Source organism: Pygocentrus nattereri, chromosome 6 (genome assembly GCF_015220715.1).
Source record: "Pygocentrus nattereri isolate fPygNat1 chromosome 6, fPygNat1.pri, whole genome shotgun sequence".
Lineage (NCBI taxonomy): Eukaryota > Metazoa > Chordata > Actinopteri > Characiformes > Serrasalmidae > Pygocentrus > Pygocentrus nattereri.
Genome location: NC_051216.1, coordinates 18355130 through 18379495, shown reverse-complemented (window position 1 = coordinate 18379495; position 24366 = coordinate 18355130). Strand labels below are relative to the sequence as shown.

At 40.9% G+C, this 24366-nt stretch overlaps 2 protein-coding genes across 2 annotated transcripts in view; one reads left to right on the top strand and one right to left on the bottom strand.

Annotated features, from left to right (window-relative positions):
• Window positions 1–353: 353 nt before the first annotated feature.
• Window positions 354–11684, top strand: si:ch211-67e16.11. Its single transcript, XM_017691695.2, has 7 exons — window positions 354–1161; window positions 5037–5258; window positions 5881–6051; window positions 6277–6408; window positions 6655–6824; window positions 8295–8531; window positions 10141–11684. Exons 1-7 carry the CDS (start codon window positions 384–386, stop codon window positions 10330–10332), a joined length of 1902 nt encoding a protein of 633 aa, XP_017547184.2. The 5' UTR covers window positions 354–383; the 3' UTR covers window positions 10333–11684.
• A 1414-nt stretch (window positions 11685–13098) lies between these two features.
• The window catches only part of abcb6b (ATP-binding cassette, sub-family B (MDR/TAP), member 6b), a 42143-nt gene continuing 30875 nt past the window's right edge, over window positions 13099–24366 (bottom strand). Inside the window, exons 14-18 of the mRNA XM_017691692.2 lie at window positions 20048–20222; window positions 19196–19308; window positions 17697–17791; window positions 14671–14739; window positions 13099–13468 (exon numbers count right to left, since the gene is read on the bottom strand). Of these exons, the coding sequence (XP_017547181.1) occupies window positions 13339–13468; window positions 14671–14739; window positions 17697–17791; window positions 19196–19308; window positions 20048–20222 (582 nt within the window). The 3' untranslated portion in view covers window positions 13099–13338. The remainder of the gene's footprint in view (window positions 13469–14670; window positions 14740–17696; window positions 17792–19195; window positions 19309–20047; window positions 20223–24366) is intronic.

The window sequence follows — 24366 nt, the reverse complement described above, 5'->3', positions numbered from 1 at the left end:
TACCTGTTTAAGGAAAACAGCTCTTTAACGCAGTCGTGCTCGAATTTTCAGTCATTTTACGCTCATCTGAGCCTCCAGTGACTCGTTTAAACAGGTCCATGATTTATTTTCTATACATGTAAACTGTGAATATTGTAAATGTTAATAAAGTGAATAGATAAGTTATCATCATGTGGAAGAAGTGTTTCAGTTTATAAACATATCGCTCCTCTATATTCAGCGTTGCCATTAATAACCCCCTGCAGACTGTGGTGGCCTGTAATGCAATCCTTAAGTCCCAGTCTTTAACAGAGGTCACTTAGAGCTGGTCAGTTTCAACCCTGAGTTCAGAGAAGAGTCCACAGCTGTTGTCTTGTACTTTTACCTGAGTTCTGTGGAAGAACATGCATGTACCTGGTCCTGCTGTCTGCAGGCAGAGTGAGCGGCACACCCCCCAACACCCCCCACCCCTCCTCCCATTCCCATTCTCCCTCCTTCCTCTGTTTACCGGCACGCAGCGCCTGTGGGATGGAGTTACAGTTGCAGATCACTTTCCATCTGGATGCTGCCGCGCGCCCTTTCATGTCCCGTCTAATGAAGAGGGGGCTTGCATCCTCCCAGCCTGCCGAGCGTCCACTCCAGCTTTGGTGAGTTTTAAATCCCAGCAGGCTGATCCAAACGGGCGAGGGCTGGACGTTAGTGGCCACCACATCGTTAGTCTCCCCGAAAGCATGAAGTTGCGCTCCGTGTGCGTTTCCCTGCTGGTCTTCGCGCTGCTGGCCGGTCAGCACGGCGGGTCCCGGGTCAGGCTGGCCCGGCTGGACCGCTGGGTGAAGGCTGCCTTCCAATACGTGAAGTTGAGCCTGTGCCGCAGGGTCAGTCTGCCGGAGGGCGAGTGCTCGAGGCTGGCCCACCTCCGCCTGCCCGGCGTGGTGGTCTACGTGTCCGAGTCGAGCCAGGACAAAGTGCTGGCCATCCTGCCGGACTCCCAGTTCACCGTGAGCCCTGCGGCGGACGAGGCCGGGGCTAATCGGGAGCTTTTCCCCGGCGCCAGCGCGCACGACGCTGTGCTCGTGCTGGACCCCAGTCCCGAAGAAAGCTTCGGACACCCCGTGGTGCTCTTCTACGTGGACTTTAACGTGACAAAGAAAAGATGCGGCCACATGGACGGGATTTATTTGGGTGAGTGGGACAAGAAATATATACTTATATTTATTGTTATTAAAAAATATAAATAATCAAACATATAAAAGGCATTAGAATAAAATGTGCCGGAGTCCCGGACTTGGATTAAACCTAATCGTGGACTTAATTTCAGTGTCAGTGGAGAGTTGCAAGTGGAAAGTATTTTTAGTGCAGCCTTAGGTTGAATCTGTGAAACTGGCCCAGAGATTCATAAATTAGAAAAAATCTAAACAGTTAAAAGTTAAAGAAACAAATAAACAGACAAATAAGTAGCCTATTAAATGAATGAGGCAGCACAGGTCCATCTATATATCGCTGCTGGTCCCACAGCAGAGATTCAACAGTGTGGCCAAAAGAATATAATCTATTTGAGTCTGTGAGCTCTTTGGATGCCATTTTAAAGTTTTGAACAAATCCAAAATTATGTTAAGTTTTCAATATTTTAAAGTTTTGATTAGAAACTATTTGAAAGTAAGCAACAAAAAAAAAGCACACAAAACAAAACAAAAAACACTAGATTGTTCAGTGTTTCTGAAGGGTGATACATTGAAGAGTTCAGTTCTAAAATGCACTGAAGAGCACTTATACAGCAGTTTGGAATAAAACTACAGCACATCACTGCTGACCCCACAGTCAATGCACACATTTTTCTAAAAGACTATTAGACTGTGTAGCCTTTAGACAGAATGTATGAGATTTAGATGAGATTTGACTCCCAGTTTTCCCAGTGACCAGCACATTTACCTGACACCGTTCCCACCAAGAACAGACATCACCATCAGTATATCCTCTTTATAAACTCCCCATAGGGAGTGTTTTACCTTCTGTCATAGGCTACAGCCTTATTTGACTTATACTCACTGATGCGTGCTATACATGCTCACTTGCTAATAGTGTTGGTTCATTCTTTGAGACATAGTGAGTTTTGCTTGAAGTGAAAATGATATTTTTAATTTGTGAAAGTCTAAAAAGTGAGTAATGCCAGTGGCATGTCAGTTTGATTACTAGTACACTCTATAACTTTATAAGACAGAGTGTTCATCAGCGACATGGATGGTTATACTGCATTATACCAAAGTTAGAGATGAAAACACATTCCACAATGGAACTTTACCAAATGTTTCAGAAGTGACCATTTTAGGTCATTATGAGCATAATGCAAAAACACTAGCTGACACATGACCAACAAGTAGGGCTGTGAACACACATAAAATCATAATTTTATTAAAACCCCAAAATTCACTTAACTGTAGAAAGTATGTTTCAACAGTGACAATTCATTATGTTAAACACTGATTTTCCATGTTTGGGACACATTCACTACAAATCAGTGGGATCTAACTGCTCACCGTGTGGCCATGAGGTACAGGGATGCAGTCTCACTTCCTGCTTTAAAATGCATGGATGGGGCTCTAATGCATGGCCTCGCCCGTGTAAAAACTTTGTTTTTCAGTAATGACGTGAAAAGTTTTTTTTTAAATATTTTTTTTTATTTAAACATTAATCTCATGATAAATTTAAATCTTTCATCTTCACTTTAAAAGAAACCAAAAAGATCACTGATCACCACAACACTGACGACAAAAACACAAAAAATTATGTTAGGATTTGGGACAGCCACCCCCAATAGAATGCACACAATAAATGATTCTTCTATATGTATTTAGCTTATTATGATCTCAATGAATGGCTTGAGTTTAAAAAGATACATGACATAATTCTTGGAAATAACTAAAGTCTGAATACTTCCTCCCTTTTTAAAAATAAATATTTTTTTTTCCACAGTGGAACCACAGCTAATTTGGTACAATGGCTCATATATAGGGGTCAGATGCTATGCTATAACACTGACAGGGCAATGCTTGGAGTGCATGCAAGTCTGTGCGTGTGTGCAGCCTTGGTGGCTGTGAGGGAGCGTGTGATACACTCTGCTCCAGGAGTAGTTCTTTCAGGAGCAGTCAGGCCATGGCCCCCTGCAGGGAGAGTGGAGGGCAGATGCACCACTGAACCAAGAAAGTCATGCAATCGCAATAAAAGGTGTCAATAATTCATCCTGAGCGTGTTTTCTGTCCTTTGCACCTGGTTCAGGACACAACTCTGCATACACACTACCCCCTACAGTGCAAACAACTCTGTTAGTGCTTCAGATTTGACCTTCCAAGAGACTAAGAGTGGACACTAGCTCTCATGTTCTGACATCAGACTACACACACGTTAATAAAGGAGTTCAAAACTTCATAAAATGTTTGAACATCATTGAGTGCAGCTGCTGTTTCGTTATGCTATTCCACAGCTATACCTCACAAGTTGTTTATGTCTTTAAGTCCTCAGTAATTCACTGTTTTCAGTAAAGATCCTCAAGAGCAGGAAATAAAAGCAGCCTTGGGAAATCTAATAATTGCTAAGCATGTCAGAAATGATCAAGGAAAAGAGAGAGGCTCAAACATAAGCTGTGGGCGGAAAAGCAGATTATCTGGCTTGCATCTCGTTCACCGTAGCCTGAATCTGGAAGCATTTTTGGGTTTGAATCTGCCCAAGCTTGACCATCTAAGCTGAAGATGAGGAGAGAGGAGGAAGACAACAGAAGTTTATTTTGACCAGATTCGAAATCCTCCCAGGTCCCTTTGTGTGACTGTAATGACAGCAGGGAAAATAAGTGGCCACAGAAAGGGAGAGCGAATGAGAGAGACATTAATGCTTTTGACACTGCGCTGGCAAGCGGAGGAAACATTTAATTGTGGCGAGAGCAATTTCACTTGTTATGGGAAATTACGTTAAGTAGATTCATAATGGTCTCTGATTAGTTAATCTCATGATGGTGCTGCGTCCAAGATAATTGAGACTGTGTTACCTGAAATAGATGCAGGCTGCTTGGCTGCGGTAGTGTCTGATAATGGTGCAGAAGCAAGAACAGGACAAATGGTAGACTTGCAGGAGACTGTGAAAGGACTACACTCTTGCAAATAAACATGCCTAAATGATTTTAGTTTGAACAGATGGTTCTAGGAGAAGCACAAAACTGATGTAGAAGCTTTCCACTATGTGTAGGTTGTTTAAACTTTAACAAGGTTCTTCACAATCATATTTATGAAAATTCCTCTTTACAGAACCATCCATTGAAAGACAAAGAACAATGTATTGAAATGTTCTTCAGGGAACTGAAAGTGGTTCTTTTATAGTATCGCTCCAAAGAACGCTTCTTGGTAGCGTTATTTTTAAAGGGCCTGTTTCCTACATTTTTCTTTCTTTATTTAATGTCTGTCATTCGTCAGGGTTCATGGATAAAGAACAGCTGAAATCCATGTCTTCTAACATCTCTTTCCCTCTTAAAAATATACAGACTGTCTTTGTGAAAGTGCCTTCAGGACTGATATATGTAAATGATCTCTATTCTGATTGACTGTCTTGTATTGCACCTCATTCAAAAAGCAGTCTTCTTGATAAGATTAACATGAATTGCTGTAGGCTGAACAGATGGATATATGTAAATGCATTGTTTTTTGTGATAGCACCAAAACAATTAACTCAACATTTTTTGCAACTTAGTTTGCATGGGGATGAATGATATTTCAAAGTTTTAACAGTTTTGAAACTTTAATAATGTTTACATACTACAGCACACTTTTATTTCCAAAAAGTCAGCAAAATTGTGTTAGTGTATAAGCTTCACAGTGACCAATTTCAGGCACATTCAAGTAACATTATTTTCTGCCATTTGTAAGACCAATACATGGCAACTTAGTTCTAAAGAACATCTGTATGACCTCTGCATCCTATCATACATGCTTTAACCATACACTTATGTTACAATAAAAATAAATGTAATGTATAGATGGTTATCTGTAGGCCACTGTCTGACTGCCTCATTACAGGAGAGGAGTGTCTGACATTGGTCCTGAAAACTCGCTGCCAGAACCAGCTAAAAAGGAGACGGAGCCGCAGTGACCGTATGGTGGGGCGAGCACGGTTCCGCAGGAGCACAGTGTCCAGAGCGGGCCGCATGGAGCGCAGCAGTGGCCTCTGTGAGATCCATTTCCTGCCCCTAGTGGTGGGAGTGAGGGATAGCAACCGAACCCAGCGTCTACGCTGCGTGGGTGAGTCAGTGACTGAGAGGAACAGGTTTCCAGACACACACCAAGACTTTTTTCTGGCACTACATTACAATTCTTCACTGGAAAACCTCAGCTTAATCTGTTTTCAGAAAACTTCAATATGAGTGCTTTAGCAGAGGTGCAACGATGACAGACAAGTGTAGATTCTAGCTTTTACAGGTCAAATGTGCTTCAACGTTAAGTCCTTCTGTCGAGACCTTTAAAGATTTCAATATGTACAGTCTGCATGAATGAGGGAATGAATTTTAAGTATTATGTCTGAAAGTGAGAGTTTTGCAGAAAATAAAATGCGTACAATTTTCCCCTTAGACAACATGTAGTTGCTCAGCCAAGACCACAACAAGGCTAAAGTAAATATGTGGCTAATGGAAGATTACACCTCACCAGTGAACAAAGAGGAGCATAAATCACCAGATATTTGCCTCAAATCACATGTAGTTAAATAATCTGAAACTGATTTTTGTCTTTTCTGAAATGGTATGACACACTATTATGTAAAAATGTACAAAAAAGACAGAGCACAGCTAAAACAGTAACAGCATAATGTTGTCTGTACATTTATCCATCAAATAGTAACTCATGCTTTGTGCCACTTCTATAACAGATCATCCAGAATTTGCCAGATGCCCACAGCCCTTACCTCAAACCAGGCCAAGTGTTCCTATCTCCAGTTGCGAACTCAATAAAAACACCCGCCGGTGCCACCAGCAGCCTCTAGCCACACACCTCTCCTGTCGCCTTTACCAGACCTGCGACCATGCAGTCCTGCTATCAGGTTAAAAAAAACACCCTGATTATTTTTTTCAGTGTTCTTGGTGTTGTTTCTGAATGGGTTTGCTTTAAACTATATGTAAATTATATATTAATTAGATCACTATCTAATCAGATGTGAAGTACTTAATACAAACATACAACATTTTTGGATGACCCATGCAGTTAGGCACTCTCAGTTTGGCTGTTCTGAGTCCTCTCTATTTCTGTTGTTTTCTTTTCTGTACAGGTGGCTGGCAGGAACAGATTACATACCAGCGCCATGTGCAGAACCTGCTGCTCTTCTACCGGATGCTGAGGAACAATGGCTTCCATAAGGACCACATAAAAACATTCTTTGCTGGAAATGGACAGGTAGCAGGTGAGGACTCAAAACTAGACTGTACCTAATGTATGCAAATTGAATGATGGATGATGCATTAGGTAATTAGGGCAATGCTTTGTAGACACAGAACTTTCTGTAGAATGACTTTCTTCATGAATGAGCCTTCCGATACTTCCATTAACTGTTTCTCATAGCACAGTAAATTAAACACTGAGCACTGCATCAATCTATTCAACAAACCATGCTTCATATTCCAACTGTCCACCTTCTACTTATGTGTAGCTAAAGAAGCAGAAGGGATGTATCCAGCCACAGAGAAGGAGGTGATCAGAAACCACATCTCCTACGTCTGCCGCAAGCAGCACTGTGCAGACTCCCTGGTCCTCTACTTGAACAGTCCCACCCGCAATGATGGAACCATGCTGCTATGGGATCGCAACAACAATGGCATTGTAAGTGTGTGGGGCTTTCACATTGTGACCCTGTAAATGGCTGCATACTATGAAGCACTTGCTTCAGTTGGTGTAGCGCAGTAAAACCACTGCCCTCCGGGGTTCAAGTCTCTGCTTGGGCATGTACATCATATGACCTTAATAGGAGTCCTTGGGTAAGACTCTCCATGCTACATTTCCCCAGTTCTATAATATGAGTAAAGCTGTGCGTTGCTCTGAATAAAAGTGTTTGCCAGATGCAAATGTAACTAAATCCTTAGCCTTCTACTCTGAAAAAGAGCCATAAACAAAATAAGGGGCAGTCATTTTTACTGCTGTACACTACAGTTAATGTTATGCAATAGAAAATCCAAGCAGGAGATCAATAGACAGACCTCAGGAATGCAAGAATGATCATCCCTTATCTTCCTGTTAATGGATTCAATGTGTCTCCTCTATAAATCAGCACGGCTCACCACTTCAAAGTGCCTATTGCCCAATCAAAGAGGCAACAAGGAAGGCATTTAGTCATAGACATGGATGGAATGCCTCCTTCTGGTCCTCTCTCATCTACCCTTTCTTTGGTGTTTGGGGACATCTATCCTGGTCTTTATATTTGGGCTTTATCTCTGGGTGATTGAGCAGTGTACTACTGTCCAGTACTTCTGTTAGAAGCATCATACTCCTTCCTTTTGTACAGTGCCTGGCACAGTAAGTTTATATTAGATATCAAAGAGAAAGTAGCGGGTTTTACAGTAAGCCTGTAAATACCTCCAGACGTTCTCATCCCAAACCCCAATAGATCTGTCAATCCTTCAAAACAACCCCTCTCTATACTCCACTATTAATAAACGTATCTCTCAAAGCATAAACACATTTAATTATATTTCCTTTTAAAAATACACTCATCTGACCTCAGTGAAATCCCACCTTCTTCTGCTAAAGGTGGTCAGTAATCCTGGCCATATGCTCAGAGCCGGGCAGACGGAAGGGCCCAGACTGTGTGGTAAAACCCTTCCTTCTGTAACAATAGGCACAGACTCTCAAGGGACAAAGGCAACAACCTGATCCCCAGATAGAGATGGGAGTGACAAAAGGGGGCTTGAGAGACAAGGACCACACAGGCTAAGGACCACCAGACGGTCCGCTCCCCATGAGAAAGTAGCTCCTTTCTCTCTAAAGTGCCCTTCATATGGTCAACTGATTCCATCAACTAATGGCATTTCCACTGAAGCCATAAAGTCAAAATTAATCAATATAAACGCTCTCTAATACAATTTATCTGTAAATATAAAATTAAATCAATAAAAAAAGACTTTAACTCAAATGTTTCACCAGCCAATAGCCTTTAGGTTAAGCAATTGCCAGTGATCACATTTGGTACACTTACAGAGAGTTGCTCTGAACTAGTGCACAAAAGTTGTGAGGTGCTGTAATGTGCTTTGAATGTTGTATCTTCAAGTTCAGGCATGTTAAAATTTCTCTGTCTAGGCGGATCTGAAGGAGCGCTACACAGTGGGGGAGCTGCTGGCTGACCTGGCAGGCTGCAGGGCCAGTCGAGTGCTGCTCTTTGTAGAGCAAAGCTACTCCTCTGTCCTCAGTAAGAGACTGAAGAGCTCCCTGAAACACCTCAATGTGGTGTTGCTCAACGGCTTGCCCTGGGTGGACACGGCTCAGTTCTGGGCCTCTCTGCGTCCATCCCACTGCCTCATAGACCATCTCAGTAAGGTACGAGGAAACCCTGAAACAGACTACAAAATTTGAAAAAGTAATTCTTCAAAGGACCTTCAATTGAAAGATTCTACAGTGGTTCTTATATCCCACTGCTTCTTTAGTCAGCTACAAAGCTAATGTCAGTACAAAGTAATCCACCAGTTAGCATTAAGCAAACTGGACACATAAATCATCACACACTTGCTCAAACAAGAAAAAGCAGACTTGCTTATTGTTAAACAGCAATAAAACATTTTTGTGTAAAAGTATGTTTTATGTCTGAAAGTTTGTAGACACCTGCTTATCCACTGTATCAAATCAGGGATATTAATATGAAGTTTGTCATCTTTTGCTGCAGTAAAGCCTCTACTCTTCTGAGAAGGCTTTACATTAGATGTAGGAACATTGATGTGAAGATCTTGCAGCATTCAGCCACAAAAGCATTTTGGGGGTTTGGTAATAATGTTGGATGATCACTTCTGGGTCAGAACCACCACTCCAACTCATCCTAAATATATTGGAAGATGCATTACTCAAGAGAACACAGTTTTACTGCTCCACAGCCCAATGCTGAGAGACTTTAAACCCCTTTAACCAGCACCTTGCGTTGAGCACATTAGGCTCGTGTGCAGTTGCTCCTAGCGTCCCATGCTACTGTTCCTAATGCTTCTCTATGGAAATTATCCAGGCTATGGGTGCACAGTTAAATGGCTGTGTCAGCAGCTATGTTTTATGTGTAGTGATTAGGCAGGAAGTTAGCATGATGCTAATTGTTGAAGTGTAGGCTTCCATGATGTGTCAGTGCCATTCATTTTGTTGCTTTAGTGAAACTAAAGAAGCAAAAGTGCCTGATATATTTGGAGTAAGGTGGAAAAAGAAAATGCAGAAAAAAAAAAATATATATTTCTAAAATATAAATCTTTCTATCTATCTATCTATCTATCTATCTATCTATCTATCTATCTATCTATATATATATTAGGGGTAAAACCAGATTCTTAAATGCATCACGATGTGGACATGAACGATTCTGAATCGATTCATTAATGTAATTTTCTAAATATTTCATTTATAACGTAATGTTGACAGAACGTAAAAGGCGGAACTTGGATGTGGGTAAGTGCAGCGCCTGGACAGTCTGTGGCGGCACATAACAAAAACACAACTGGATGAGAGAAACCCAACCCTCTGCATTAAAGCCAGGTTAGATTAGGAGTCGCAACCCAAATGTTCAGAAGAGGCATTTTGTCCTTCGCTCTGCTTTAAGCTTTAGCTATAGCTGCTTTCCTCTCCCTCCGCCAGAAAACCTTTCCTCAAAACTAGTTTCTTGTAAAATGTCTCTGAACGTTCGACTGATTTACGAGTCTGAAGTTGCTTCTCGTTCAAATATTGCCGCTCCACCTTAAATTCTCACTGAGGCGTCGAATGTAACTGCTGCACCATTTAAGGTGGAACGGGAAAATTCGAAAGAGAAACGACTTCATCTTAGAAACTTTTTTAGTGCTTGAAAATATTTTACTGACACAGCGACATATGTGTGTGTACATATATGTGTCTTTAAAGCAGTTAACTTCTGAGAATGCTAATGTATTCATGTCCCCATATTGGTTTTCTGTCCTACCAGAGCGCAGTAATGCCTCGCGTGGGCGACGGTGCAGCGAGCCTACTGAATGTTACACTGGCTGGGGCTCCCTGTAATGCTACGCCTCCTCTCACTGAGGCAGAGATGAGGAAGGAGTACATGGGCTGCCAGAACCTGCCCACAGCCTTATGGCACCAGGGCCGCCGCAAGCCTGATGATAGTGAGAGGAACTGAAAGAGAGACTACGCTGCTTCTTCCAGTACACCTTCCCCCTCATCCAGCACTCCATCACCAAGATCTCAGATTCGCAATAGAGAATCCAGATGCCACACATGGCTTCTGGTCATCTTAGTCCTTCAGTTTGGCTCTTCATCTTTGTTTGTAATCCTAGTTTCTTTAGGGCAGTTGCTTTAGACAGCTATTAAGTGAGAATAGAAATGAACACGCTCATAAATTATTGTTGCTCATGTTCAATTCAAACCATCGTTAATCAGATCCAGAAGATCCAGTGCAGTTCATGGGCCCCTGCAAGTCATGGATGAACAGAAACAGGCCAGTGCGGACACAGAGGGAGTGGAGGCTGCAGTAATAGAAAAAGAATGAGAAAGTGTACAATGTCCTCACTCTGAACTCCAGCTCTCCTGCTTTCCTCTCTGCAGCAGGCCCACTGCTGCTGCCTTTTTCTTTACCCACCGTGGGGGTTCAGCAGGCGGGCAGCGCTGCTCTCCAGCCAGAGCGTCCTGCCACGGGTCAGTGCGCAGGCTATGGCTGGAGATGAACAATGGTGACAACGCCACTCTGCCGCACACCTCACGCCCACTTTAACATTTCAGGACAAATCTACATTTCCCTCTCAGACAGCCTGAAGTAGCGGAGGCCTGGCCATGATTTAGTCATGAGAACTGTTCCTTTGGTGGGCCTGTCCCCGATGCTGCCCCTTGCAAGGCCACTTTAGAGCTCTCTCCTTCACTTACAGGCTTTTGCTAACCACTCTGCAATCAGCATGCCCTCAAACCCCTCGCCCACGTCAGCGCTGGCCTGTAAGAGAGAGAAAAGAAACTACAGGAGGATATGGAGCTACCTCGCTAGTCTCTGCTGGGAATTAAGTATGAACTTTCAAAAATGAATCATCATGCAGGTTCAAACAAGTAACCAGAAAAGTAGACATCTACATCATAGAACCTTCCTCAACCTTGTTACACTTTATACTCCAGATGAAGCTTATTGGTAAGCTATATAAAGTATGGATGCGGCGAGAGCAAAGTCAGTTATTGCTGACTATCATAAGCCTTCTTTACCCTTTCTCTCATTAAATCATGTTCTCAGCGCATTTTAGCTAAACATAGATTAACAGACAATATATAAGCTTCAAAAGTCAGTAAAGTCAACAAATACTGTTTTTGTATAGACCAGAAATGTGTTTCATTTTGTAAATATCTGTCGTGTTCTGCTAAACAAACGATGTCAAACTGATATCAAGTAATGTCAAGTAAGGGGATCATAAAGGTTTTCACTGCTGTTGTTTGTTAAACCATAGTGTGTGTGAACTGATGTAAATACTCAAAATAAATTAACTTTTGTACATAGCTAGGGTTGTATTCTTTCCAGGAGTTTTTTTCTTTTAATGAGAAATGAACATTTACAAAGCAATTACTAAAAATATCATTTTATTAAATCAGTACAAAACAAAGTTACAATATGAAGTGTGTGAGTCTCTGATACAAAAGCAAACAGCATCACACTTTAAAACAACATTGTTGTAAAACCAAAGCGTGTTTGTGTTCAACATATTACAGCACCTTTTGGTTTATACTGCAAACTTTATTAATTACAAACCTAACTAATTCAGTTTCATTCCAACTCATTCATGTTTGTAGAGTGACATATTGAAAACGGTCATTTGACCATTATTTCATTGGCAGTTCCACATACATTTTTTCACTACTGAGATCATCAAAAACATTCCCATTACTTAAAGCACATGATAATAAAAGCCTGTCATAAGCCTGTAAACAGCAAAATGTAGAATAACTGTAAGAAAAGAACTGTAGAATGTAGCTTTCTAACAGCGAAAAGCACTTATCAATTTGCTTCCTTGAACATTTTCTTAAAGGAGACTTCCACTGATTTTCAAAAATTTCTGCATAATTCAGAGTTCTGGTGGTGATAGGAACCAGAGCCACTAGTGAACCTACATGTGTCTTTTATATGTAATGTCGTTAATGGTAACAGTGGCAAAGTGAACAATTCATTTTCTTTTGGGACTATTTTGCATTATAAACACCCTGCATGTACTTTTTCACCATGGATGGATTTTAAAAATGTTTTTTTTTTAGACCAAAAGCTCATAGATCTACTGGAAAACTGTCTCATTTCAAGTAAAAAAACATTTCATATAATAATTTTGTGAGGTAGCTTTTAAAAGCTTTAAGCATTCCTATTACGACCACTGTAAACCACTTTAACAAGATATTCTAGAAGATACACAGGGTGAGTCAAAAGTCACAGGACACCGTTTTACTTCAGAAACGAAGGGGAAATGACATATCTGAATACCCCAGCAAGTAATGGGTGAGGGGGCCTATCTTTTAGGCTATGTCCTGAACATGGCCGCCATCTTGAAAGCCACCATACTGGATCAAGGGTTTCCAATGGGAAGGTGGTCATGTAGCATATCAAAGAAGACCAGAATTGTCTCAGAAATCAACTGCCACAATCAGATTTGCAATGTCTCTTGTGGTTCAAAACTTATCAACACAGAAAGCTGCAATAACAACTGAGAACATTGCCTGTGATGCACAGCTATTTGACATGTTCAATGTGCTGTCCCTGGTGCTGAACACAGAGCTGAAGGCGCATGAGAATCTCTGGAGAAAGGCTGTCACAAGCATCCACGATGCGGTGCTGAAGGTGGTGTTTGTTGCAGATTTTCTAAGCATACACAATTTGTTTGAGATGACCCCAGAGATAAAAGTTGATGATAAAATAAAAAATAAAATAAAACTGTGTCCTGTGACTTTTGACTCACCCTGAAGAATGGAGCATTTCACATCAAAAGGCTCTAAATTATATTTTAACTATTAAATTATATTTTTATTTAAGCTATCAAGACAGAGAATATGTCATTGGCTTATTTATATTTGAAAACAAATACCAGGAAATTTTTTACCTTTAAAACAGCACCCAAAACGACACCTTTGGTTCACTGGATCCTTCCATTTTACCTGGACTAAAGTTGAGTCATTCTTCACTGTTTTGCTGCTGCTGTTGTGTGTCTGAGGAGGCACTTGGCTCTGGGCTCTCCTGCTGCTCCTGCTGCTTTTGCCACATGGCTGAGTACTGCCCTTGCATAGCCAGCAAATCTTCGTGTCTGCAAAATCAACAAATAAGCGCTCAGCTTCACAGGGGGTCTAAATGGCAAGCGGAAGCTTTCTCCTGGTTTTCAGAGATCACTTAGGGGCGAGAGGAACTCTCTGGGCCATTGTGTTCATTCTCTTAGATTTGTTCATACAGAGAGTCATTTAGGAGGGTCATATGGGGGTCAAATCCACTGAGGCTGCAATTAATCTGAAGGGCAACATCAGAACTGGAGCAGGCGTCGTGTGGGAGCCTGAGTTCAAGGAGCTGTAGATGGAAAAAGCTCTCCTTATAATGGAAAATCACACCAGGAGTTACAGAAAATGGACCTTGAGAAGGATCTGAGAAAGTTTTCACCACCACAGAACATGCTTGACTTTGAAAAGGTCTAAGAATCCCAGTATGAATTAATAAAGCACACAGTGGTGAGTCTTCACAGGCTTTGTCAGACTTCCCTTCCTTGACTGTCTTCTTTTGGACAGCTACCTGTTCTAGCCTGGGGTCTGGACAAGGTGTTTCAATTAACTACGCTTTCCTAAAAGCATTAACCCTTCACCTCCCTCCTCTCTTCCTGTGTGTCTGTGCGTTAGACAGTGAATGAATGCAGTTTTTGTGGCTTAAAAGCCTGTGTGTGTTGTGTTTACATCGCGTCAGTCAGGGCTGAATGTGCAAGGGTGTGGGGTTACATCCCGATTGCCCATGGCAGAGTGCGTACGAGTTTATATGTGCATGTTTGGGGGTTGACGACTCATATATCAAAGGGCAGAATGGGACAGGACTGTGGGCTTTAGTGGCTACACTGGGGCAGGCTGGACAGACTAATTGAAAAAGGCCATTAGTAAGGGAGAGAGGGTGCGTGGTGTCCTTAGTGTTATCAGTTGATCAGTAGGCTTTACCTCAGGGCTGTGCTCATCTTCTCAGAGACAGGATACGGTCTCTGAGTGTCCGAGCAGTCCACACCCTGCCTGTTCTGGAGCCCTGGGGGGGCAACACACACACACACACACACCTTCCCAACTAATGGGTCTTCTTAGTTCATCACACCACACACAGTCTAGCTGCCCTAACATGTCTTCAATGGTTCACTCTCCACCAAGCTCAAGGAATTTCAGCCAAGCAAGAAAGATGCAGTCTTATGTGTCTCCTTTTAGACTGATAAGGCTATTGTACTGTCTTCAACTAAAGTACAGTATGGTACAATATGATTTCACCAACCTTCCACGCTCCACAATCTGTCCTTCATGCAGAACCAGAATCAGATCTGATGAAATTATGGTAGACAGCCTGCAAACACAATGGTCAATAACATGAACTTTAAAAATTCATGAACTACGGTTCAAAAAGTTTGGAACCACTGTTTTCAGTACCATAAAACTAGTTCCGTTGCACAGTACAGACCACCCTCCATTTATTTCATTTCCAGTCATTTTTCAGTGTATATTTTTGTACTTAAAGCTTTAATCTTTGAGAGAGAGGAGAAAAGCTGCTTTAGATCTGAAAAATCCACAAGTGCTTCTGTTCATCCTTCCACTGTGAGAAGACATCTCAATACTATGTCTCTGAAAGAATGTGCAGCTGTCAAGAAGCCTTTGCTGAGAAAAAAAATAGACAAAAAACTGAACTCAAATCTGAAATTGGCAAATAAAACAAAGAAGCTGCTGTTTTTTTCTGAACAATTGATTGGCCACCCCAGGGTCCAGACCTCATGTGTTTGGGAATACTTACAAAAAACTAAAACCAGAAAGCAAGTCGCACAAATAGAATGGAAGCAATAGCAAAGGGTGAACACTGATAATACTAAACATTATAAACTACAGTTAGTTGTTAAGACTTCTTTGTAATTCACAATTTTATGTTGAATTTAGGTTTTCTGCTTTTTTTCCTGATGATGAAAAATTAATAACTTAATGTCTGTTTTGACTGGAAATTAAACAAAAGAAGGCTGGTCTCTGACTTTTTGCACAGTGTTGCCTTTTTTGTAAACCATCATTATTTCTTGTTATTCCCAAGAGGAATAAAATATTGAAGAATATAAGATTTATAAAATTTCAATGTACACACTGACTAAATTATTATTGCCTAAAAAGTATTAATATTATTATCCAAACTTTTCAGTGGCAGTGTAAAGTGCTCTGTGTGGAAAAATTAAAGAACAGATTGACATGGATTATCAAGCTCCACGTGAGAAACGTTCTAAGCTTGTAGGTTCTTTATACACAGGATATACATTGCTTATGCATTAACTGAGGTTAACCTATTCTCATGCAAATACCATAAACTCCGCTGTCCTGCACTAACACAATGTGAAACAAATGATCTCATGCATTGTGCAGAACACTTAGCTGAACACAGCCGCCCAGAACACTTGCACACGTGCGTACAGACCCGCACACACCGCCGCGCCTCTTTTAATTCGTGCCCCACCCTCCTGCAGGTCATCTTCTCACACAGTCGCCCTTCATCTTCAAACAAAAGCGCTGAGACTTCTTTATTGATTGCCACCCCCCACAACCACCACCCCAAAAACAGATCAAAGTGGCACCACAATCTCAGAGGCTGGACAGGATCAAAGCATGCAGACTCTGATCATGATGTGTTTACAATTTTCTGAGGGAAGAAGAAATGAGAGAGACAGAGAGAGCAGGAAGAATACTGTGAAGATGAAAAAGGACAGAAGACACTAATTGAAGAGACAGTAAGAAAGGAAGAGGGAGAGGAGAACGGCAGACAGAGCAACGAGTGTGCAGTCAAAAGAGAGGAAGAATGGAAGAATGTGATGGACACAGAGAGGCAGTAAAGGAAGATTTGGAAGACAGAAAGTGAGAGAGGCTGTGGTGTGAGCGCCAAACATGTTCAAACGTAATAAAACCCAAACATAAACTAATTTCCCAGTAATATCTAGCAGACATACAGTACTGTGCAAACGTCAAAGACCACCCTTCATTTAATTTCCAGTCAAAGCATCTAGTACACTTTACTCAGTTTTCAGCATCAAGAGAAAAAACAGAAAACTTGTAAATCACAGAAAATTACACTTATTTCAGTGCCTGCATTTACTACAGCTTCCATGCTTTTGGGAGACTTGCTTTCAGTTTTTTTTTTAAAAATCTGCAGGGATATTTTTCCAAAGTTCAGTGTTAGAATTTGATTGCATTTTCTATTTCTATTTCAATCCAAGAAATCTAGCTTCAGTGATGTTGAGGTCTGGGCTCTGGCACGGTCAGTCCATTGTTCTGAGATTACCAGCAGCTCCTCTAAATTTTAGACTTGCTAATATTTTTCTGCTTAATTCTTTTTCTCAGTATGGTCTTCTTGACAGCTACACATCCTTTCTGACCCATAGTGCCCAGTTGTCTTCTCACAGTGGAAGGATGGACAGAAATACCTGTGGAATTTTTCACATCTGTTGTCTCTCTGAAAGATGAAAGCTTTAAGTACTGTTTATCTTTTGGGGCCAGTTTTGATGGCCTAGCAGGTCTCTCCGAGCCTCATCTATATAACGTGTACTCCAGTTTAGGAAACTCAGATTTTTTCCACTACTTCTCCTTTTTCCCCATCAATATGCAAGTGGATTATCTTTTAACTTGGAATTAAATAAATGAGGGGGGCAGTGTCTCTGACCTCTCCACAATACTGTACATGTAGAGGGTAACAGATCTGCAGAGACGTCAGTGTTACCTCAACTGAACGTGTAGAACAAGGCACGCAGATCAGAATTTGGACACTCAAAAAGATCAGTTATTAGTCAACTACTTTTCTTCACACTGCATAAGCTAGCAATGAGATTTGTCTCAGGTCCAACTTTTATGTCTCTACTACAGATGGATTCTGACTTGTCTCTGGAGTGTTTATGGCCTATACACCTTTCATTTATCTCCAAACCCTCCAGACAGCGTCGTTCTGAGGGCACTGGGTTTAAGTAAAAACAGATCAATTTAATTAGCAACTCAGATTTTCCCCATATGGCCACCCTGAAGTCCCTATCAATGCATGATCTTATCTGAAAGATAAAGCTGTGGATTTAGAGGAGTAGATGGAAGGATTTCTGCCACTTTTATGTCCCACGCTCCAGAGACCATGACAGGAGCACAGAACGTATGGATTATACAGGGATTACAGCAATCCTTCATCACATCCAAACACAATGCATCTTAACTGTGGGCAGCTATTCTCACAGAAGGTGTGGTGATTATAATATTAATAATCTTTTGGGACCCAAGGCTGAATGAAACCATGCTTACCTGTGTGCCACTACAATAGATGTCCTGCTGGCACACACCCTGGTGAGAGAAGCCTGGATGTTGCGCTCTGTCTGAGTGTCCAAAGCAGAAGTGGCCTTAAAAGAGAGAGTACAACATATTGAGAATACCTTCAGCCTGAAGCTAGGTACAACTCATTTTCCCCTTTCTACTCTATATTGTTTATGTACAGTACCAGTCAAAGGATAGGACACACGATCAATGTGTTCATTATAGTCTTTTATTTTTGCTAATTTGTCACATTTAATTGATTCAGATCATCCAAGTAATTGTTTTCATTAAATGGAATGAGCATTTAAAAGCTCCATTTTGTGTTTCCTCATGCTGTCATTATATTATATTACAAAGATTTATTCAAAACCTACATCATTCATGTGAAAAAGTAGCTGCCCCCTAAACCTAATACCTAGTTGTGCCACCCTTGGCAGTAACAACTGATGAGTCTTTTACATATCTGTGGAGGAACTTTGGCCCACTCTTCTTAGGAGAATTATTTCAATTCGGCCCCGTTGGAGGATTTTTGAGCAAGAACTGCCCATTTAAGGTTTTGCCACAGCATCTCAATGGGATTCAACTCGGCCACTGAGAAACCATCATTTTGTTTCTTTTGAGCCATTTAGAGGTGGACTTGCTTGTATGCTACAGGTCGTTGTACTGCTCCCAACTGCCTTTGAGCTTTAGGTCACACATTAATAGGTAGATATTCTCCTTCAGGATTTTTAAATAGAAAGCAGAATTCATGGTTCTATCAATTTTGACAAGTCGTCCAGGTCCTATAGAAGCAAAGTTGCCCCAGACCGTCACACTACCACCACCATGTTTGACTGTTAGTATGATGTTCTGAAAGTGGAATTTGTTTTTGGCAAACGCTTTTCAGTTATTCAATTGAATTTAGTTAACTTGTTTAGTAGGGGGCATTTTTTTCACTCTGGGCCAGGTAGCCTGGAACAGCATTTTTCCTTCATGAAATTAAACTATGAGTTGAAAACAGCATCGTGTGTTTACGTGGGTTATCTTTGTCTAATATTAATAGTAGTTATATGACCTGCAACACTGAAGTGTGACAAATATGCAAAAACAGAAGCACTCTCTCACTCGCATACCTGCTTAACTTACATTTTCTAATAGTAACTTACAGAAATGACTGACTAACAAGTCTTTTTTCAATTAAATGTTTATTCTCCATTTCATTTATTAAATATTATTACATTTCTTTTTTAATACTTTAAGGTTAAATGGATTCTAAGTTCAAGAGGTTTTACATTTTTTTTTGTCTTATGAATGTATGAATAGTTTTTTGCATAATTCTATATGTGCCTTATTTTAGAATTATTTGAAACAATTCTAACTGTTATTTCATTGTTCACAGTTTTGATGTTTCATTATTCTAAAATGTAAAAAAAAAAACTCTAACTTTTGTCAAAATAACAAGCACACCCTTTTTGAGACCAAACTGAATCCATTCTAGTGACATTATTCACCTCGTCCAGCAGGATGATGCGGGGAGCTTTAAGGATGGTGCGAGCGATGGCCACTCTCTGTTTCTCCCCTCCACTCAGTTTCAGGCCTCTCTCTCCTACCTGTGTGTCATATCCTGAGACAGAAACATGCACTATATGTATGAAAGTTTGTAGAGACCCATTCAACTAGTGAATTCAAGTCCTCTAAAAAAAAAAGTAAGTATCACTTTAAAGTACACCCGGTCATGCTACAGCCATGGTTGGGAACAAATACATTACAAGCCATATGTTTGGCAACTGCATTTTCATTTGTGTTTTGGTTTATTTATTCATCAGAGTTTAATACTCAAAATAAACTTAAGCAGTCATTTGTGTGGGCCATTGATGGAAACGGGTGGGTCTAGAACTGCTGAGCTCAATCATAGCACTACCACTGGCACTGACATGGAGTTGGAATAAGTTTCAGTGGCATTTAATGATGATCCAGAACTAATCATCCAACATCAGTACCTGACCTCACTAATGCCCTTGTGGCCAAATGCAATGAAGTTATCACAGTGAAGTTATCACAATGTTCCAACATTTAGTGTAAAGGCTTCTCAGAAGACTAGAGGCTGTTACAGCAGCTAAGGCAGACAATCATCCTATTAATTCTCTTCATTTCAGTGGAAACACTGCATAAGCAGGTGTCTACAAACTTGCTGAAATACAGTGTTGATGCCTGCTCCTCACAGGCACATTAACAACCACCCCTCGTCTCCTTAATCTCTCAGAATGCTCTCAATTCAGGTGTTTATGCCAGTCAACATTTAGAAGCAATATGATTCTACAGCTTCAACTCATAACTGCCAATTCTAGCAGTGAGTGATATACCGTCTGGAAGAGAGAGGATCTTATGGTGGATATCAGCAGCCAGCGCAGCATCTTCCACTTCCTGGTCACTCGCAGCGATTCGTCCGTAGCGAATGTTTTCTCGGATGTTATCGTTGAAGAGGACTGTGTCCTGAGGGACAACACCGATGTAGGAACGCAGAGAGCTCTGTTGTACCTGCATGAAAAACCACAAACACAAGAAGCAGTATGTCATTTTGCTAAGACACAGATCTCGTACCTGTTAAACAGTTTCCAAAATGCTTTTTGAATCTTTTATGCTCATTCAGACATTTCCCCACATGTCACTGAGACTAGCACAATGCAAGCACAGCAAACACCTCATGTAGAAAAGTCCTTTATGTAGATGTAGTCTACAGTAAACGCTAATGTGTTTAGCAGGTGAAACTCTGGCACGTGGATCTCTAACTTTTAAGTGCCTCCAGGGCACAGGGCTGTGCAATCTCCATTGCCTTTGAAAGGTAAACAGCCAGGTGCTGTGCTATGGAGGGGTCCATGGTTCTGAAGATCTGAAAGCCCAATTATAAAGCAGGGTGACAATCTCTCCATGCTGGCCTGTTGTTGGGCGGGGTGCTGGTGGGAGATAGCCCCCTGCCGAGATCCAACGCCTGCCAGACGCTGTGAGGCAGTGCCAGCTGACATCAAGGGGCAGCAAGTGGAGAGGAGTGGAGGAGAGAGGAGTAGAGGGAAGAGCAGGGCTGGGATGAACTCAGTTTGACAAAAAAAAACCAAGTGCCAATGATCCTGTTTTGTCTGAGCCCTAGAGTTCAATAAGCCACAGATAAACAGCAATCATATTGCCTTGCAGAAATGGAAAGCATTTGAGCATAATTCCAATTGCCCAGTAAAAGCCACTGTTGTTTAGTTCCACAGATTCCAAAGTAGCTTTATATCAGGCCAAAAAGGAAACATGCACTAATAGAGCATCAGGACAACAGTAACATTTTATTACATTTGGGTTGGAAATAAAAAGGAGATATTAAGCAGCCATTGCCAGTACCATTTAGAGCAGTCAACTGTTTCTCATGATATCAGATGCTCCTATATTTAGACTTTACATATTTGGCTGAGTTAACCATCATTTCCATCTGACCACAAAGATTCCATTCCTGAAAACGACAGCCTGCCTGACAAACCAACATGAACCGTGTAATCCTCCATATCATCACCATTCAGAAATGCATTCTCTCTCTTACACATGCAAACACTCTTCCTCTTGACTCAGAGCAGTTATTTGAGGTTAGCATTCCTCTGTCCATTTATCTAATCAACAGTGAAAGAGCACCAAACCAAATACACAAGAGAGAGAGAGACAGACATACAGAGAATGGTGGAGAGGTAAGAGAAATATATACATTAACCACACACACACACACACAAACACACACACACACACACACTGCAATGCCAACATCAAAACAATAACTGAAGTAACAGCAAGAGCAGTGCACTATCCTATCTAAAGAATAAACACACACTATAACCAGCAGAAAGCTCATTCATAAGACTTTCAAAATCAATACTCAATTAAGGCAGATGTCCACTGTGATTACAGTCAACAGGGTCATAGTACACAATAGCTATTGGTCCAATGACACCCAAACCTGCATCTACTCTCAGCACCTGGACCAAATCTCAAGGTTTTATTTGGTTTTAGCTTTCAGTTATGTTTTCAATTTTCATTCTGCACTTTCAAAAAAGACGGCTCTTCAAGGGTTCTTAAGTAAAGAAAATGGTTCTATACAGAACCATGAACACATAACCATTATTGCATGATCAAATGGTTCTTTGCATCATGAAAGGGTTTAATGGACAATGTGTTGTATATGGTTCTATATAGAACCTTTTAGAAAAGGGTTTTACATGGCACCAAAAAGTGTTCCCCATTATTACAATGACAAGCTTGTACACAATAGAAGAACCCTTTTATATAGAACCCTTTTCAAAAACAAGACATATATAGAACCATCTAAAGCACATTTTCAATCTGAAGAAGTCGAAGCTTCTGAATTATAGAGAAATGAAAGTCAATGTAACAAACTAATGCTCGAATATATAAAGAAGAACCCTTGAATCATGTGAAAGGGTTCTTTGAGTCTTCATGGTTCTGTGTAGAACCATTTTCTTTACTAAAGAATCCTTGAAGAATCACCTTTTAAAGTAATCCACTTGTCTAAAGGGAAAGTAAAAGGCAATAAGTGAAAAGCAGGAGTTTCCAAAACTGGACTTCATATAGTGAAAAAACAGAGAAAAGGGGAGTCCTCATTACGACTTCCCAAATACAGAAAGACCTTGCAGACCACCAAAACTGTCACCATCAGTGACAGACAGTGACAAAGATTTGATATTGTATTTAGTTTCTGAGGCCTCGGTGTGATTTTCTGTTAAATACTTGCTTTCTATTTTTTTTTACACTGAATTTGTAATTAATGACCATATCAACTGAAAACATAAATGAATGGTGGTCTCTAACTGCTGCATAGTACTATATTCCTACTCATTAAATGTGTGGCTTAGTGTTATCTATCAAAGACATTGCTTGGTATTGTGTCCACTAAGCTATCGCACACATTCTAATAAACATAACCTGCCAAATCAGAGATGTACTGTGTGGCCTAAGTGTATGCTGATCTCAAGGAACAAACACAACAGCTCTCAAACTATTTTCTTGGTCAAAACCATTCAGCAAATCATGCATTACCACAGCATACAATACACAAACATTAACCATAGCTATTAGCAAAAGCTCTGCGAAACTGGCCTGAGATCTGCATAAAAGTAGCAATGACGCGGACAGGGCCTGAGGGGGCAGAGAGTGTCTGTCGCTCCAGCAGTCCCTTCCACCATTAATCCATGTGGCGTGTGGAACCAGCCTCAGCCTTTTCACTTCAAACGCCAGCTGAATTAGATCCCCTTTTGAAGTTCCCTTTTTGCTTTTGCCTTTTGTTTATTTTTGCCGAGCTTTACTTTTTTCTGCCCCGAATGCTCTTAATTCAACGTCTTTCCATTCGTCTTTCCCATTCATCTGGCCTGCAAAAAAGTCAATGTCTTTAATTTATGAACTAATTAACATCAGACTGAGCTGGGTGAGAGGGGGCTTACTGCAGCCATGCGAAACACAAATGGCTTCCCAGGTTTTTTATTCGAGAGAAGCATCTGTCCCCCAACAATGCCACTTTTATCCTCAAAAACATTAGTTTCAGTGCAGTTTTCCGGTTCTCATTGCAACAATACCCAACCTGATTGTAAGCAGACAGAGTGTGTTGGAAAGCCCACCACATGCTTTTCAAATGCTTAATGAACAACTGTGTGAATATAATATTCTGCTGAGAAGACTGATTGGAAGTTTAACAATGTGTTTTCCAGGCTACAAGTAGGAAAACATGCTACTTTTTTGGCTTCTACCATGCTTGGGTTCCCAACCTCAGGCCCCGGACTACTAGTGTCCTCGAAGGCTAACCAGTATCTTTCAGATTGTTATCGGTCATTGTCTCTGACTCCCCCTTTTCCAGTCATAACCGGTACCATCTGGAGTAGACGGATCAGGCTGAGAAACCACTGTCTCCAAAAGCGTGCACTACGAGACCGGTCTCTAGGCGCTCTCTCTCTCAGCGAGGACGGGACGGAGGGCCTCCTTTGGGACACAAAACCCTTCTTCTAGTATTAAACAAAAACAGCATTGCCCCCTTTAAGGTCTATTAAGTGGGAAATGGCATAACAAAAATAAACATCAGAAAACTCAAATTAGGAATTAGGAAATTCAGATGAGGGAGTTTTTCCAATCCGTACCAATCCGATATCAGTGCTTAAAATTCTGTACACCTCACTGCGTGTAACATGAGGCTGTAACTACAACAAAAAATAATCTAAATGAAACATAAGAAAATTTATAAGGCTGTAAAACAAGAATACAAAAAAAAAAACTTGTTAGAAATATGCTTCTGAATGCAACAGCAAAACTAAGAGTGCAACAATGAAGCTGTAAAATCTAAACACTCAAAGAAAGTCTGAGTTTACTTAGCTCTGCAAAAATAACAAGTTGCTGTGCTACTAGCAGCTCTATCAAGTGATTAACACCTCCAAACTGCAGACATGTTTGTTACTAGCCAGCATGAGTTGTGCTGCTCATCTTCTTTGCTGACATTTAAATTGAGGATTTTTAAAATGTGGCGCACATTATTTTTTATTTTATATTTAACCATAACTTTCTCACTCAGAAAGCTGATATAGTACTGGGAAAAGTGCCTGCATACGACTTGTATACTGACACACTGCAACATAGAGAAATGACTGGCAGATTT